Source organism: Amblyomma mixtum, chromosome 3 (genome assembly GCF_055824585.1).
Source record: "Amblyomma mixtum isolate Tamu chromosome 3, ASM5582458v1, whole genome shotgun sequence".
Taxonomy (NCBI): domain Eukaryota; kingdom Metazoa; phylum Arthropoda; class Arachnida; order Ixodida; family Ixodidae; genus Amblyomma; species Amblyomma mixtum.
In genome coordinates, this window is record NC_143014.1 from 359,110,203 (window position 1) to 359,124,967 (window position 14,765).

At 44.1% G+C, this 14,765-nt stretch overlaps 1 protein-coding gene across 1 annotated transcript; it reads right to left on the bottom strand.

The window, feature by feature from the left end:
* Window positions 1–11,697: 11,697 nt before the first annotated feature.
* On the bottom strand, window positions 11,698–13,978 carry LOC149356481 (uncharacterized). The gene is made up of 2 exons (XM_089577782.1): window positions 13,924–13,978; window positions 11,698–13,494 (listed from the first exon to the last, which is right to left on the bottom strand). The coding sequence occupies exon 2, from the start codon at window positions 13,424–13,426 to the stop codon at window positions 12,227–12,229; it is 1,200 nt and encodes a 399-aa protein (XP_089433908.1). The 5' UTR covers window positions 13,427–13,494; window positions 13,924–13,978; the 3' UTR covers window positions 11,698–12,226.
* Between the last annotated feature and the right edge of the window lie 787 nt (window positions 13,979–14,765).

A 14,765-nucleotide genomic window follows, 5' to 3' on the forward strand; every position in this document is an offset into this window, starting at 1 on the left:
ATTCCCTGTCTTCGTAATGTTCCATTGGGTTAATGCGGTCCCGAAGTATGCGCCGTAATGTTTTCCCATATGGTCGATCTTCCCGGCTTTCTATTTCTCTTCTCAAGGCGACGAAGTCGACTTGCGCCGAGAAGCTTTCATAGTGGGTAGCCATCTTGGATGTGATAAGAAGCGCGTTAAGGTAGCTCCCAGCCTACCTTGAAAAATGCCCACTTACCGTTAAGTTAAGGCCGCAAGACTGCTCAGTTTAAGTATAAGTTTTGATTGTGAAACATGCTAGGGCCCTCTTAAGTGTACGAAGAGAAAACAAAAGTGTAAGGTGCGTTTGTGAATACGGGGGTTAGACTGAAACACGACAGCATGTCTAAGCCTGCCAGGGAGTCCGAGGAACGCCATCGCCCGCTCGGCGCGACGCCTTGCCCCTTGGACAAATCGCTTGGGGTCGCTAGGAGGCCTCTCAACAAACGCGATGCCCCGAACGCCAGCATAGCTTCCGCGCCGAACGAACGGGCAACAAGCCGCAAGCTTCGTGGTGAGCGCGCCTCAGACGAATTTCACCAACAACTGCCCAGGTAGCACCAATCATTAGAATAGTGTTATAAAATGTTATGTAAATTTCAGTAATGTTACCTGTTGCATTGTAAATTTACATTAATTAAAAATTAACATATAACGTTATAAGTTATATAGGAAATGTTACTTTCACGCTCTAGGCATTGTTTTAATATTATCTTCGAAATTTTATTATAATGTTAGAGTCGCAACTATAAAACAACATTGCAAATATGTTTTCAGCACGGATTTCTACACCTTTTCACACTGTTCGTAGAGAAAAAATGTGTTTCAACTAACAGTACCTTGTAACCACATCTCTTAGATAGTACTCGCCATAGATTGCATAACCAGCCCCATTATTTTGTCACTGAACTTTACTTATTACCCATACGCCACTATCACTCATGGGACCTTCCGCAGTATTGAGTATATAAGCTCCATGGCACGATATCCGTTCGGAGGTGAGTGAATACAAGTTGCGTGTTGTGCTGTAGTGCTCCCAGCATAGTTGCGATATTTCGAACCTCATTGTCAAATAAAAAAAATTAAAAACAGGGCTCACCTGCGACGCTGACGGCCACAAATTTCGCAGTACAACCTTGCCCCCAAAATAAAAAAAATCGTGGAATTTATTTAATAAACTGTTCAAATACAAACATACATGAGGTATATAATGCACGCTTTGCTGTAAAATCCGACTCAACATACCGCACTGACGTATTTTTGACAATTTTTTTAATAAAAATCCTTAAATGTTTAAAAAAAAACACCCTGTATATGTACATTGCTTCGATATAGCCGCCAGGTTTCCTGACTGGTTATGGTGCTGTGCTGCTTACCCGAAAGACGCGGGTTCGGTCCCGACCGCGGCGGTCCAACTTCGATGGAGGCGCAATGTTAGAGAACCGAGTGCTGTGCGATGTCAGTGCACGTTAAAAAAACCCTGGTGGTCGAAATTATCCGCAGCTATCGGCTAGGGTGCCGTCATAGCCTGAGTCGCTTTGGGACAAAAACCACTTAAAGACAACCCTATTGAAAATATTGAGCGTGGATTCTGCGTGCCTATCTTTGCGTGTTTATTGCCACGCAAAATGCGACGATTGAACGAGGTCGCAGAACGCGAGACATATTTCACATAATTTGCGCAAGCCGAGCAAGCTCGCAAACGCGAGACATCTCTCACTTAAAGTGCGCAAGCCGCGTAAGGCTCGTACAGCAGGAGACATCCTCGCGTAATATGCGCAAGCCTAGTGAGGCTTCCAGAATGTCCGAGAGCCAAGGGTGAGTCCCAGAATGTTCAAGAGCCGAGTCTGGCTCACAGAGCACTAGACAGTGTCTAATAGAGTTACCATCATGATGCCGATAATACCTTGCATGGCTGCAAGGCTCCTACATCCCTGCTCAACACGGTACGCTAATGTACTGCATTAAGGCCTCCTCATCTGTCTGTCACTGCCTCATTCAGCATGCATGTTGTGAGATAACAAGCTTTGCAGAAATGGTGCTTCGTGGGATGGCTCTCATGTGTGTAGCATGCTTGCAAAAGGACATATATAAGGTCACCTTAACTGGCTTTAATAATGCCACATCCCTCATGATGGGTGCCACACAGTGGCGAAACAATTTCTTCAGTTTCTCCAAGTCCAGCAGGTTGGCGTCTTGATACAGGTTCTCACTATGCAGCACCTGCAAAAAGGTAGCAGTATATGCAAAAAAATTCAGTTCATCTGTTTTCTGGAAATTCCAGAAAAGGGCACAAGTAGTTCTTCCATTAATGAACTAATGATGATTTCGAAAAGTTTCAGGTTTGAAATACAGACATTGGAAAACCCGACTCAAGCACGCAGGCTGCTCAGCATCAAACCTGCACAAAATCTAATAACTGCGTCACACAGGCATTTTGAAGGCTTTCAAATGGCTATCAGCTCAGTGGCACTTGAATGCAGCTAAATGGGCATTTCCAATAGCCACAGAGTCCCTAGAGCACTGTGGACATCTATCAAGATTTTGAACGCTTTTCAGTGGTAGAAATTTGCACTCAGACATGGAGCACTCGCAACTTACACTAAGGAATAAAATCAAAGCAATTTAATCGCTGAAAGAATACTCAACATGAAATGTACAACTTATTTCACTGAAAAAAAAAGAAGGCTGGCCACAAAACACTGCAGCAAGCGTATTATCACTGTTGCCAATAGCACAAAAACAATGAATACCACCTTTTCAAAACTGCGTGAGTGCTACAACAGCTTCCCAGCAAAATTATCAACTGTGACAGTGGCGCCACAGCAGTTTGGTGCGAGATGATGAAATATCTCTACGGCGATCAAGTATTCTGTGTAGCAGCGGCATAACTCCCGAGTTGAAGTGCAAATCTCAAAGCTTAATCTCCCACCTTAACTGTTATCTTTAAATACGTATTTAAATTCATTGCAGCGTGCTGCAGAAGTAGGTGGTCAGATCATTCGAGAGGATACCTGCAAGCTATCTCAGGAGACGAAAGATCTGATGAAGAAACGCCAAAGCATGAGGACGTCTAACTTCAGAGATAGAATAGGACTAGGAGAGCTATCGAAGTTATTTTTAAGTGCAAGTTAGCCAACATAAGAAAGTTTAACATGGAGAAAACCTAGCATGCTCTAAAGCATGGAGGTAGCCTAAAATCAGTGAAGAGAAAACTAATCACTGGTAAAAACCACATGTATGCGCTAAAAGAGAAAGAGGGCAATGTCATAAGCAATATGGATAAGATAGTTAAAGTAGCCGAAGAGTTCTACACAAATCACTACAGTAGTGAATGTAATCAGAACGTTACAGAGAGAGGCAGTAGAGCACAGCAATGGGACATCCCGCCAGTAACGAGGGAGGAAGTAAAGAAAGCCTCAGGAGCAATGCAAAGGGGTAAAGCAGCTGGTGAGGATCAGGTAACAGCAGATTTGTTGAAGGATGGAGGAGAGATTATGCTAGAGAAACTAGCCACCCTGCATACGCTTGCCTCGTGACCACGAGCGTATCAGGAGCTTGAAAGAATGCGAACATTATTTTAATTCATAAGAAAGAAGATGCCAAGGACTTGAAGATTTACAGACCGATCAGCTTACTATCCATTGTCTACAAGGTATTTACTAAGGTAATCACTAATAGACTCAGGACAACCTTCGAATTCAATCAATCAAATGATCAGGCAGGCTTTTATAAAGGATACTCAACAAGAGACCACATTCATGCAATCAATCAGGTGATAGAGAAATGGGCAGAATACAACCAACCCCAATATAGAGCCTTCATTGACTACCAGACAGCAATTGACTCGGTGGAACCACAGCTGTCATGCAGGCATTGTGGAATCAGGGTGTAGAAGAGTGTTATGTGAAAATATTGGAAGATATTTATAACGACTGCACAGCTACCATAGTTCTCCATTAGGTCAGGAATAAAATTCCAATAAGGCAAGGTATCAGGCAGGGAGACACGATTTCACCAATGCTATTCACCGCCTGTTTACACGAGGTGTTCCGGGGCCTGAAATGGGAACAGTTGGAGAGAAGAGTTACAGGAGAATACCTAAGTAATTTGAGATTCCCTGATGGCATTGCCTGGCTAAGCCACTCAGGATATGAACTGCAAAGCATGATGAATGAGTTAGACAGGCAGAGCAGAATTGTGGAGCTAGAAATGAACATGCAGAAAACCAAAGTAATGCTCAACAGTCTAGCAAGGGAACAGCAGTTCACAATTGGTAGCGAGGTGCTAGAAGTAGTAAGAGGATATGTATACTTAGGGCAGGTAGTGACCGCTGATCCGGATCATGAGAGGGAAATAACTAGAAAAATAAGAACGGGGTGGAGCGCATATGGCAGGTTCTCTCAGATCGTGAAAGGCAGTTTGCCAATATCCCCCAAGAGAAAAGTCTAACACAGCTGTATCTTACTGGTACTCACCTATGGGGCAGAAATGTGGAGGCTAACAATGAGGGTTCAGCTTAATTCAAGGACAACGCAGCGAGCTATGGAAAGAAAAATGATAGGTGTAACGTTAAGAGATCGGAAGCGGGCGGAGTGGATGAGGGAACGAACGCGGGTTAATGACATCCTATTTGAAATCAAGAGGAAGAAATGGGCTCGGAGAGGGAATGTAAGGCGAAGGCAAGACAACCGCTGGTCCTTGAGGGTAACAGAGTGGATTCCATGAGAAGATAAATGTAGCAGAGGGCGGCAGAAAATTAGGTGGGCGGATGAGATTAAGAAGTTTGCGGGGATACGGTGGCCACAATGAGAGAGGCCTTTGCCCAGCAGTGGGTGTAGTCAGGCTGATGACGATGAATTTTAACTAATATATACAGCACTCTATGCATTACAGTTATATGTGTCTGGCCTGCTACAGCCTAGAAATCATCCATTACAAAATAGGGAAGTGGATAGCAAAACTACAGCACAACAGTGGCTATGAAAACAGATATGGCACATCTGCAGGTAGTAGTCCTGGAAAGTGCATGTTTTTCAGTCAGAGCCAATAACACTCTAAATTCATAGATGCCATCTCTCGTGTATGTCAACAGGCTATCACAGAAGCTCAGACCAGGAAGACTATCAAGAAGGAATAGGACCCAGAGATGAGGGGCAAAGGAAGTACACAGCATGAGCAATGACTCACAACTGAATTTACTGCCAGAAACCTCATTGCAATCGTAATTGCAATTGTAATCATGTAGGAAGGTTGATGCTTGCATTGCGCATGACACTGTTTTTAGCTGAGCGGTCGGGAGCTTGGCAGTTCCTTGCATCTGCTAGACATGGTGCCGAAAAACAAAGGCAGCATTGGAAACATTCCCCTGTCCAGATGGACAAGTTACAATGACCCACAAGAGAGATTTGTGGAGATGAGGCAGCTAGGTATGCAAGTTCTAATCCCTTAATATTGGGTTGATGCAACAGCCGGCCTGGACAAAGTACACCTGCCTTCAAACCGTAATGTGCGAAATTTATTGGTGCACTATATAATTTGCACAATCTAAATTAGGCTATGAAATCAAAAATTTTCACTAATAGTGCCTTCCATTTACTTTAATTTACTTTGATAGCACCTTTATCTTCAATCATGTAGCAAAGAAATGAGAAAAAACACAACCGAGCACAGTTTACATTTGTTAAGCTGTGCTTGACATTGTGCTTTTTTCACTTACTAATGCCTGTCTTCCATTAGTCAATGAGTGGGCAAAGGTGCTCAAGCTTATTAGGGGCCAAAAGGCCCTCACAACCTTGCACCTGGCTCCAGCATTCTTCAAGGAATGAGATAACTGGTGTATGTACGGAATTATCGCAATCCTATGTCACTTTTCTTCCAATGGAAGCATTTCCTGATAGCTATTTTTGGCAAGGCTTTTGCATACAGAGGTTAAAACAGATGCGAAAACACCAGCACCTTGAAGGCCGGCTGCAAGTCACAAAAACCTTTCATTTACAAAATATATGCATGAAGGCAACAGAGCTGCAGAGGCAACCCGGTCAAAAAATCCTTCAAAGTTCCTTCAGGGAGCCAACAGGATTCTTGACTGTCACCTCTACATGCACCTGATGGTCCTGAAGGAATCTGCATGGATGCTCTGTTTGCAATGGCGCGACTCTGACGGGGCTGAAGGCATCTCCATTAGCAGCTCTGTTTGCACCGGCGCGGCTCTGACGGTGCTGAAGGCATCTCCGTCAGCCCCTCTGTTTGTACCGGCGTGACTCTGACGGTGCTGAAGGCATCTCCGTCAGCAGCTCTGCTTGCACCGGCGCGTCTCTGATGGTGCTGAAGGGATCTCCGTCAGCACGTCTGTTTGTACCGGCACGACTCTGACGGTGCTGAAGGCATCTCCATTAGCAGCTCTGTTTACCGGCCGGCGTGGCTCTGACGGTCCTGCAGAAATCTGCATGCAGCGCTGCTCTGTCTGCGGGCGACGTTAGCTTCGACCGTCACCGGTATAGCTGCGAATCGCTTCGGGAAAGTTATAATACTGGCAAGAAGCTTAATTGTACGTTTTAATCGGTTTGTGTAGCACACGTACCAGCACAACCGCTCACCGGTGGAGATTTATTTGGCCAGAAAGCAGCTTACGAAATTAGCGGGGACATATCTGAAACACACGTACGTATGCTCAAACATATACAATATTCGTGCAAATTGCATGATTCTTGCAAGCACGCATTAATAAGCTGCGCGCCCTTCCGATAGTGCCTGAAAATTCTTTGCACGGAGGCCATGAATCGCTGTAGAGCTCGCGCTCTCGATCATATGCTTAGCTTCATCCGGCCGGCTTCACTCGATCCTGGCTCATTTTCGGCAAAGATGTACACATATCATATATCAATATTGTACGGTAAACGTTGTCTCGTAGTGAACTTGACAACTGATGCGTACAACCAAGCGGTTCGCATAACTGAAGTACTTCTGCGTTTCGTGCGAAGCATATATATGGCCACCCATGCAAAGACGGCCGGCCGCTGTTCGGCTTTGCTGACTTTTCTTCACTCGTCCTCGGCGCAGACGATTCCAGGCGCACGGCATAAACTACGGCCAGGTGAAAAAAAAATGTGTGTTAGCTGCGCAGTTAATTTTAATCTAGGGAGAACCATATATTGAGGCGAATGAATTTTTAAAAGGTGCTATAGCTGCACAATTAATTCTAGCTTAACGCGTTTGTGCCCGTTGCGCGCAAAAAGTAGAGCAAATGTGGTATCGGTACGTACGTCGATCATACTTCATACTCAAAACTGATTAGGTTCGACCTTTCCGTTATGCATATGCTGCGCACCGCGTGCAGTGAACCCGCCCGCTATCAGGGCAGATCTGCCTATCTGATAGCCAGTACACGTACGCATGTTTGTGTGCGGCATATACCGGCCAGGAACTGCGCCAGTCGGAATTAACTTTTTCTACTACGCATAGCCTTCCCTCGATCCTCGATCATCCTTTCAGCAAGGTGGAGACGCTGCATGCATGCTCGATCGTCCAGAGCTTCCTCGATCGGGCAACGAAACCAGTGCCCATATTCTACGCGGGGGCGCGTGCCCGCACCGATTTTCGTAGTCACGAGGAATTCATACGCCAGCGCACCTTTCAGTCGGGGATTAAGGTGACTGAATGCAGCGCACAGCGCTATAAGCGCGGCAAAGACGTGCAGCGAATTGCTCGCGCTGAACGACAGCGCAAATATTTTTTTTTTCCATGGCGCGACGTTTCTGTTTAAATAATTTTCACCAAGCAGGAAAGCGCCCTGCACTTGCATTGACTGTTGAAGCCAAGCGCAGTGAGTACACTGAAGTCCCCTCGAGGCATCTGTGTTGTCATGAGAAGCCGCACAACTCATGTGCGGCTCTCCTTCAGTCTTTATCTCCCAAATTCCCCTCCCTACGCAGAGTAGCATGCCAGCGATATTGAAACGCCGGCTATATTCTCTGTATTTCATTAAAGAGTCTCTCTCTCTCTGGCGATGTGTATCGTTGAAAACATTAAACTCGCCCACCTAGCACCGCGATGTCAAGTGAACATATTCCTTGACGCTGGATTGATGATCTCTATGCAGTTAATTCCCAGCCCCCTGTATGTCACACTAAGTGAATGGGGATTAACCATCACATCACACCAACTGGCCAGCTCCACTGGCTGGAGGACCTTCTTTGAAAGGCATTTGCGTAAAAATTCTTCGTATCACTGTAGGGTATACGGCAACTTAATTGACAGCAGTAACAGAATTTTGGTTCCCGGAACACACCCATGGAACATGTAACGCTGCATCAAAAATAAGTGCAGCCAGTTTTGAGCCTTTGAGGTTTTGAGGATTGTTCTCGCAATCACTCTCCGAAGGTACCATTCCAGACGACTGGGAAGTGGGGAAGGTCGTTCCCGTCCACAAATCAGGTAGTACTGATTCACCTCTTAATTATCGCCCCATTTCATTAACAAGTGTACCGTGCAAAATCATGGAACATGTCATTTACTCTCAAATCATGCAATTTTTGGATTAAAATAATTTCTTCCATCCATCACAGCATGGATTTCGCAAGGGGTTCTCCTGCGAAACTCAACTAGCCATTTTTCTACATGATATTCACGCCAACCTTGATACTAACCTGCAAACTGACTCCATTTTCCTAGATTTCGCTAAGGCATTCGACAAAGTACCTCATCAACGCTTGCTTCTTAAACTCTCCCAGTTGAAGTATACATCCGAACATAATTGCATGGATTAAAGCTTTCCTCACGCATCGCTCTCAGTCCGTCGTCATTAATAACCAACTTTCCAACCCGCTTCCAGTAACCTCTGGCGTCCCACAGGGTTCTGTTCTCGGTCCTTTGTTATTCCTCATATATATTAATGATTTACCCCAGCATGTCTCTTGTCACATCCGCTTGTTCGCCAGTGATTGCGTCATTTATCGCTCAGTGACTGACCATTCTGACCAAGAATCCCTTCAGGCAGACCTGCGCCATGTGCAAGACTGGTGCTCGCAGTGGATGATGATGCTCAACTCTAACAAATGCAAGTGCATGTCCTTTCACCGCCGTCGAAATCCTCTTGTTTTCAAATACACAGTCTGCAATTCCCCAGTTGACCTCGTCCAGTCATATATATACTTAGGAGTCACCATTTCTAATAATTTATCTTGGCGTTTGCACGTCACTAACCTGATATCATCTGCTAATAAAACACTAGGTTTCTTAAAACGTCACCTACGGGAAGCCCCACAACACGTAAGACTACAAGCGTACATCTCATTCATTAGAACTAAACTTGAATATGCATCACCCATCTGGAGCCCTTATCAAGAATATTTAACACACGCTATCGAATCTGTTCAAAACAGGGCTATCAGATTCATGCACTCCTCATACTAGTAGGACGTCAGCATATCATCCCTCAAATCGCAGTCAGGTCTAGCTAATCTTTCTAGTCGCCGTCGCATAGCCAGTCTTGTCCTGTTTCACAAGTTCTTTTATTCGCCACTAAAACAAGAACCATACATTTGCGCACTTCCACAACGTAGGTCCCACCGCATCGGTCGATCATTCTCTTCCAAGTTTTGCGTCCACGAGGCCGTACCACTGTTTTTGCCAACTCATTTTTCTCTCGTGCAGCAGCTGACTGGAACGGCCTTCCCCATAATATTGCTGCCATAACATGTTCATCATCATTTTCAAGCACTGTTGATTGCTGCATTTCGTAAACCCCACCCCTTATGTAACACCCTGGAGAAGGGTCTTTAAGGAAAATAAAGTGATGTGATGTGATCTACAAACATGATTTATTACACACACTAGGCCACAACAACAAAGCAGAGGGAGTAATAAATGTTGGACAGGAACGTGCATTATTCTTTACACTTAAAAGCAGCAAACATTTTAAACACATGAAAAAACAAGGATGACAAAGCATCATACTATCAGGCTGCAAGGCCAGGTATATCCTTATGTCTAGAGACCAGATTTTAGGCAAATATCTATTTTTTTCAAGGCATCATAGGCGCACCATTTTTACATATGAGCATGAATTAGGCGTTCACGACATGTTTAATACACATTTGATGGTGCCTATAAATGCCTATTTTGGGCGTCAGCGCCTATAAATGCAGATTTCCAACGTTGGTGCCAAAAATGCGCTATTTTGAAGAAAATGGCCCTGATATACGTTGTGGTTTTGTTTTCAGATTCTCTTTGTTTTCGAATTCATTTCGGTTTCGAGTTGAACCCACACATGGCAACATTAAATGACTTCGTCACTTGGGTGTGGTGAACATTACTCCAACGCCGACTGTGTAGACAATGTCAACCACATCAGCCAAAAATATCGAAATAACCTTTTTCCTGTTTCTGCCATTTTGTAGTTACAGCTTGTAAACTCTGGCCGTTAAAATGGTAGTTGACCAGATGGTGCTACATTTTCGAAAGTACATGAAGTACGTAAGTTTCGTCCACATAATTCCCAGTGGGTTCAAGTTGACTGCAAATTGTCCCATAAGCTGGCTGGATAAAGTTTAACTGGATAAAATTTGCCATATTGGTAATCTGCCTTATGATCATTCCTTGTGCCTCATCTGCATGTCATCCTAATCAAATAGCCTTTGGCGGCAGTTTTCTTGGAGCAGGCCGCACTGGATAGCTGAGAGCCGTGCCAGTCGTGCGTGCATATGGAACACATTCATGCACTCAAACAATGTTTGATGCTTGTATAAATATCACTCTTTTGGCGTCACTCCTATGTCATATTATCTCAACCCTTCAATCGAAATGGTTTCCTACAAGCACACTCCTGTAACATCTGTTGGTGTGGAGCGTTCCTTTTCAGCTTACAAGCTTGTTCTCAGTGAGAAGAGGCACAATTTTGAGCCCACCAACATGGAGACGTTGCTTGTGTGCTACTGCTTTCATGACTTTAGCAGTGATTACTATATGAACGGTGTTTATTTATTATGAATCCCCAGTGGATGTACGTAGGCCCGTGCTGAACTATATAATTATTTTCGGCATATAAAGCATCACCAGCACTAAGCGGCTACATTTTTAGCATCTCGTACTTATGGTTTCCAGACCATTTTATTAGCAAGCACCATTTTAAGTCCGCGTGACTTCCGACACTTGGAGCCACTAACTATAAAACGCAGTTTACACAAATGGTGACACATTTATTAATGTTAAAGCACCGTGCATGCCTGCAATAGATAAGTTTAATTCCTATGCGGATGACTCTGAACACATGTCGGATGCTTTAAAGTCACATTTGCGTCAGTTGCTAAATGCATGGCCTCTTGTTTTACTATTGTGCACGACAAGCAAATTGTTTGTTTCCAGGTATGCCAACGCATTTTAAAAGGCTTTGTAACCATCTCTTTTGCTCTGCTGAAGCATGCGTGTTGTACGAAAAGCTTCACGACAGCTTTAAAAAGAGTGCTTCTAAGGTTCGCACACAATGGTTAAGATCTCAAATCATTCCAGCTGTTTTTACTTTATGGCAGATATTGCGTGCTGATGTTCGGATCTGATAAGTGCAATTTTGATGCAGTTTATAGTGCCTATTTTTCTTTTTAGGTGCCTAAAATCAAAACTTAACCACCTATTTTTGGCGCCTAAAACATGCCTTCTTGGTGCCTAAAAATCCGGCCTCTACTTATGTCTTATAAATCCCATCAACAGACTTTGTCAGAATACATGGCAATGTGTTCTCTCTTGCATTATTTGCACTAAATACTTTGAAGCATAAATGTTCCAAGAATAAAAGAAACTTTGAGATTAATGCAATATTTTCACGTAGTTGTGATGGCTGCAGTTTGGCAGTCAGGTAGACAGCAAAACGGCTTCCAAAAAAACACTGTTGGGCTCTTTCACACCCACAAAGAACTGAACGACTTGGCAGCGGCGTAGCAACAAGCGTGCTTGGCGGTCGTCCAAGACAATGCCTGCCGCTTGTGGCCGTGCTGAATTTATAACTGACGACAAACTTTTGACAATGTGACAATATGGAGCAACATCCCGTCACAATCTGAAGATTGGTGTAATTGCTGGTAACTGCAATGAATTTCATGGCCACAAGTTCGAAAAAAAGTTAAACACACTGAAGAGCTACCTTAAAGGAATACAAAAATAAAAATACACTGAAACTACCTTCATGAACTGCACATCATACATCACTACCAGATCAATCTCTTTCCTTCTGATTGGGCACTTCACACAAGTATGAAACATTATTAATACTAAAGAAAACACATTGCAGAGACACATCATCAAGGGAGTGCAAACAATTATTCTGATCAGCCGGTGGGTGCTGACACTGCATGATATGTAGGACATCAAATACAAGTGGTGAAACAAGAAGCCTTTGGGAGTGAAAATATATACAGCCTGCAATCTCATAAATTCCAAGTACATAACAATATGAGCCGTCTACCATTTTAACATAACAAGAGCAGGTCTTTTTTGGAGTCGAATAATCCGAACTGTGTATAATAATGCTGCCAATTTGTGCTCGAAAGTACCTAGACATCTGAGGAATGCAGCCAAAGCGTGAATTGAAAATCATTTTTAGCTGCTCGGGAAATGAAGGAACAGGGTGTGGCACACCTAGAGCACATGTCTGGTAGCTGTTTGTGTGCTGAGCGCCAATATTTTTCTTGGCAAAAGCCAAATGAGCTGGGAGCTCGAAATTTCTTTCCAAGCTTCGATAGCACTGCTGCATTATGCACCGTTCAGCGACCTGCATAGGCACCAGCTTGGCTGCTGACACAAGCCGCAGTGCACGGCCAATCCCATCTTCAAAAGGAAACGTGGACACACCCCATAATGGGCCAAACATGCGCGTAGCCTTAGAAAGGTGCAGCAGCTGGTTAACATTATATGTCATAGCTGCCTCACCATAGAGCCTCGCTGCTTGCTGTACAAAAGACAGCAATAACATTTCAGCTGCACATATGTCACCCTCGCTTACAGTATCTTGCAGCAACAAAAACACTGCCTTTACAAGGAGCACAAAGTGTACCATATATGGCCGAGGAAGCAGATCTGACAAACATGGGATACAGTAGAACAAAAGCCAGTACCGCCATTCTGTTGCCTTCCAGTAAGCACGTTCTGAAAGGGGTCGTGCAGTCCTTGAAAAAGTGATGGGAGGCCTAATAGTGCACAGTCGAGAGTCCAAAAGCCTGACATGCCGTCCAATGTAGAAGGCTGAGCCGGTAGCTGACAGCCACAGTTCAACCAGCTGCTTTGTCACACCCTCAAGAACACAATGCATATAGTCTGGTGGTAGGCCCCACACAAGGTCAAGGCCTTTCAGTTTGAGAAGTGAAGATGGCCCCTTGAATCCCTCAAATGTTGCATCCGGTCCCCTTGCTTGGCGCATTGCTTCTAGCACACGTCCATGTGTCCGTTCACAGGTTGCCTGGCCATGGAAGAGGTACTTGACCGTGCCTGCAAAAATTGCATAGTTCGCAGTTTCCTTATTCTAATAATATATGGCTTGCAAAACTCAGCCTGAACCTTCCACTTGAATTGGAAATGAGACCCAAATGTAATGCATACAGGTACCGCACATAAATCTGACAGCCCAACACCAAATACCAACCCAAATGCATTTGCAATATTATAAATGCATTGCGTTTATTCAATAGTGCATTCACCTTTTTGAACGTGATGGTCTACACTGGGAACAGTACTCGAGCGACTTAACATCAGGAAGTAGATCTATATTCGTGAACCTGTTTAAATGTTTAATTTCCTTGCTTTAGTTTCACCTAGCATCCTTCATGATACCATACTGACACCTAATTAATTGTCAATCAATATTACTATGGACACCTTAAGAAATGGACCCACATTGAAATAGTCAATGAAACTTACCATCAACACATGTACCTTCCTCAAGGCACCAGCTGCACCCATAATACCCATTAAATTGCTTCATATTCAGGATGGATGCTCTTGCTGGTGAGTCCACACAACACACAACTGCATGTACTGCAGACTTCAAAATTTTTCCTGAATGTGACCATACAATTTCTCCAATATTGTTCACTTCATCAACGAACCTTCGCATAAAAATGTGCATAGGTGGATGCTCCTTCGCGAACCACAGCCCTGACAGCGTGACGTGCTTCCACCGAAGTTCCATGGGCAGTTCGTTCAACATGATCTGGATAGGCCAGATTGAACTTTTCGAGGACTCAAACACAGGTGCCCCATCAGTGTTAAATGTGAGTGTGACATCACTCCATTTCATATTGAGCTGTCGCCGAATACTTTTATAGAGGTCACCGTCGGTCACATCTCTGTAGATTCCTGGCTCTCGGATCTCTGTTGAAAGCTTCTGCAGATTTTCAAAAAGAATGGAACTATAATGCCTGATTAAATCTGTTAATTGTTGCTTGAGGTCGAAAATGATGAAAAAACTTCCCATCCCTATTAAGCTTTTAACATTTTTCTTTAAGTTGCAGCCACCACAAGTTACTTCACTGTTGGCAGGAATTTCATGGGTGGAGATGCTCATGGCAATGCTGGCAGAATAAATGCAGCCTTAGTGCCTGTTTCCTTTCTTTCCACAACTTCCGTAGCAAGTAGGTAGACGGTGGCATAACTGCTTCTCCAAAAAGGGTATTCAGAAGTGTCAGGAGGCCTTTAACCTGTGACCAGGTAAGCCCTGCTGTCACAATGTAAGCCAAAATTAACAGCAGTGCTTGAGCTTT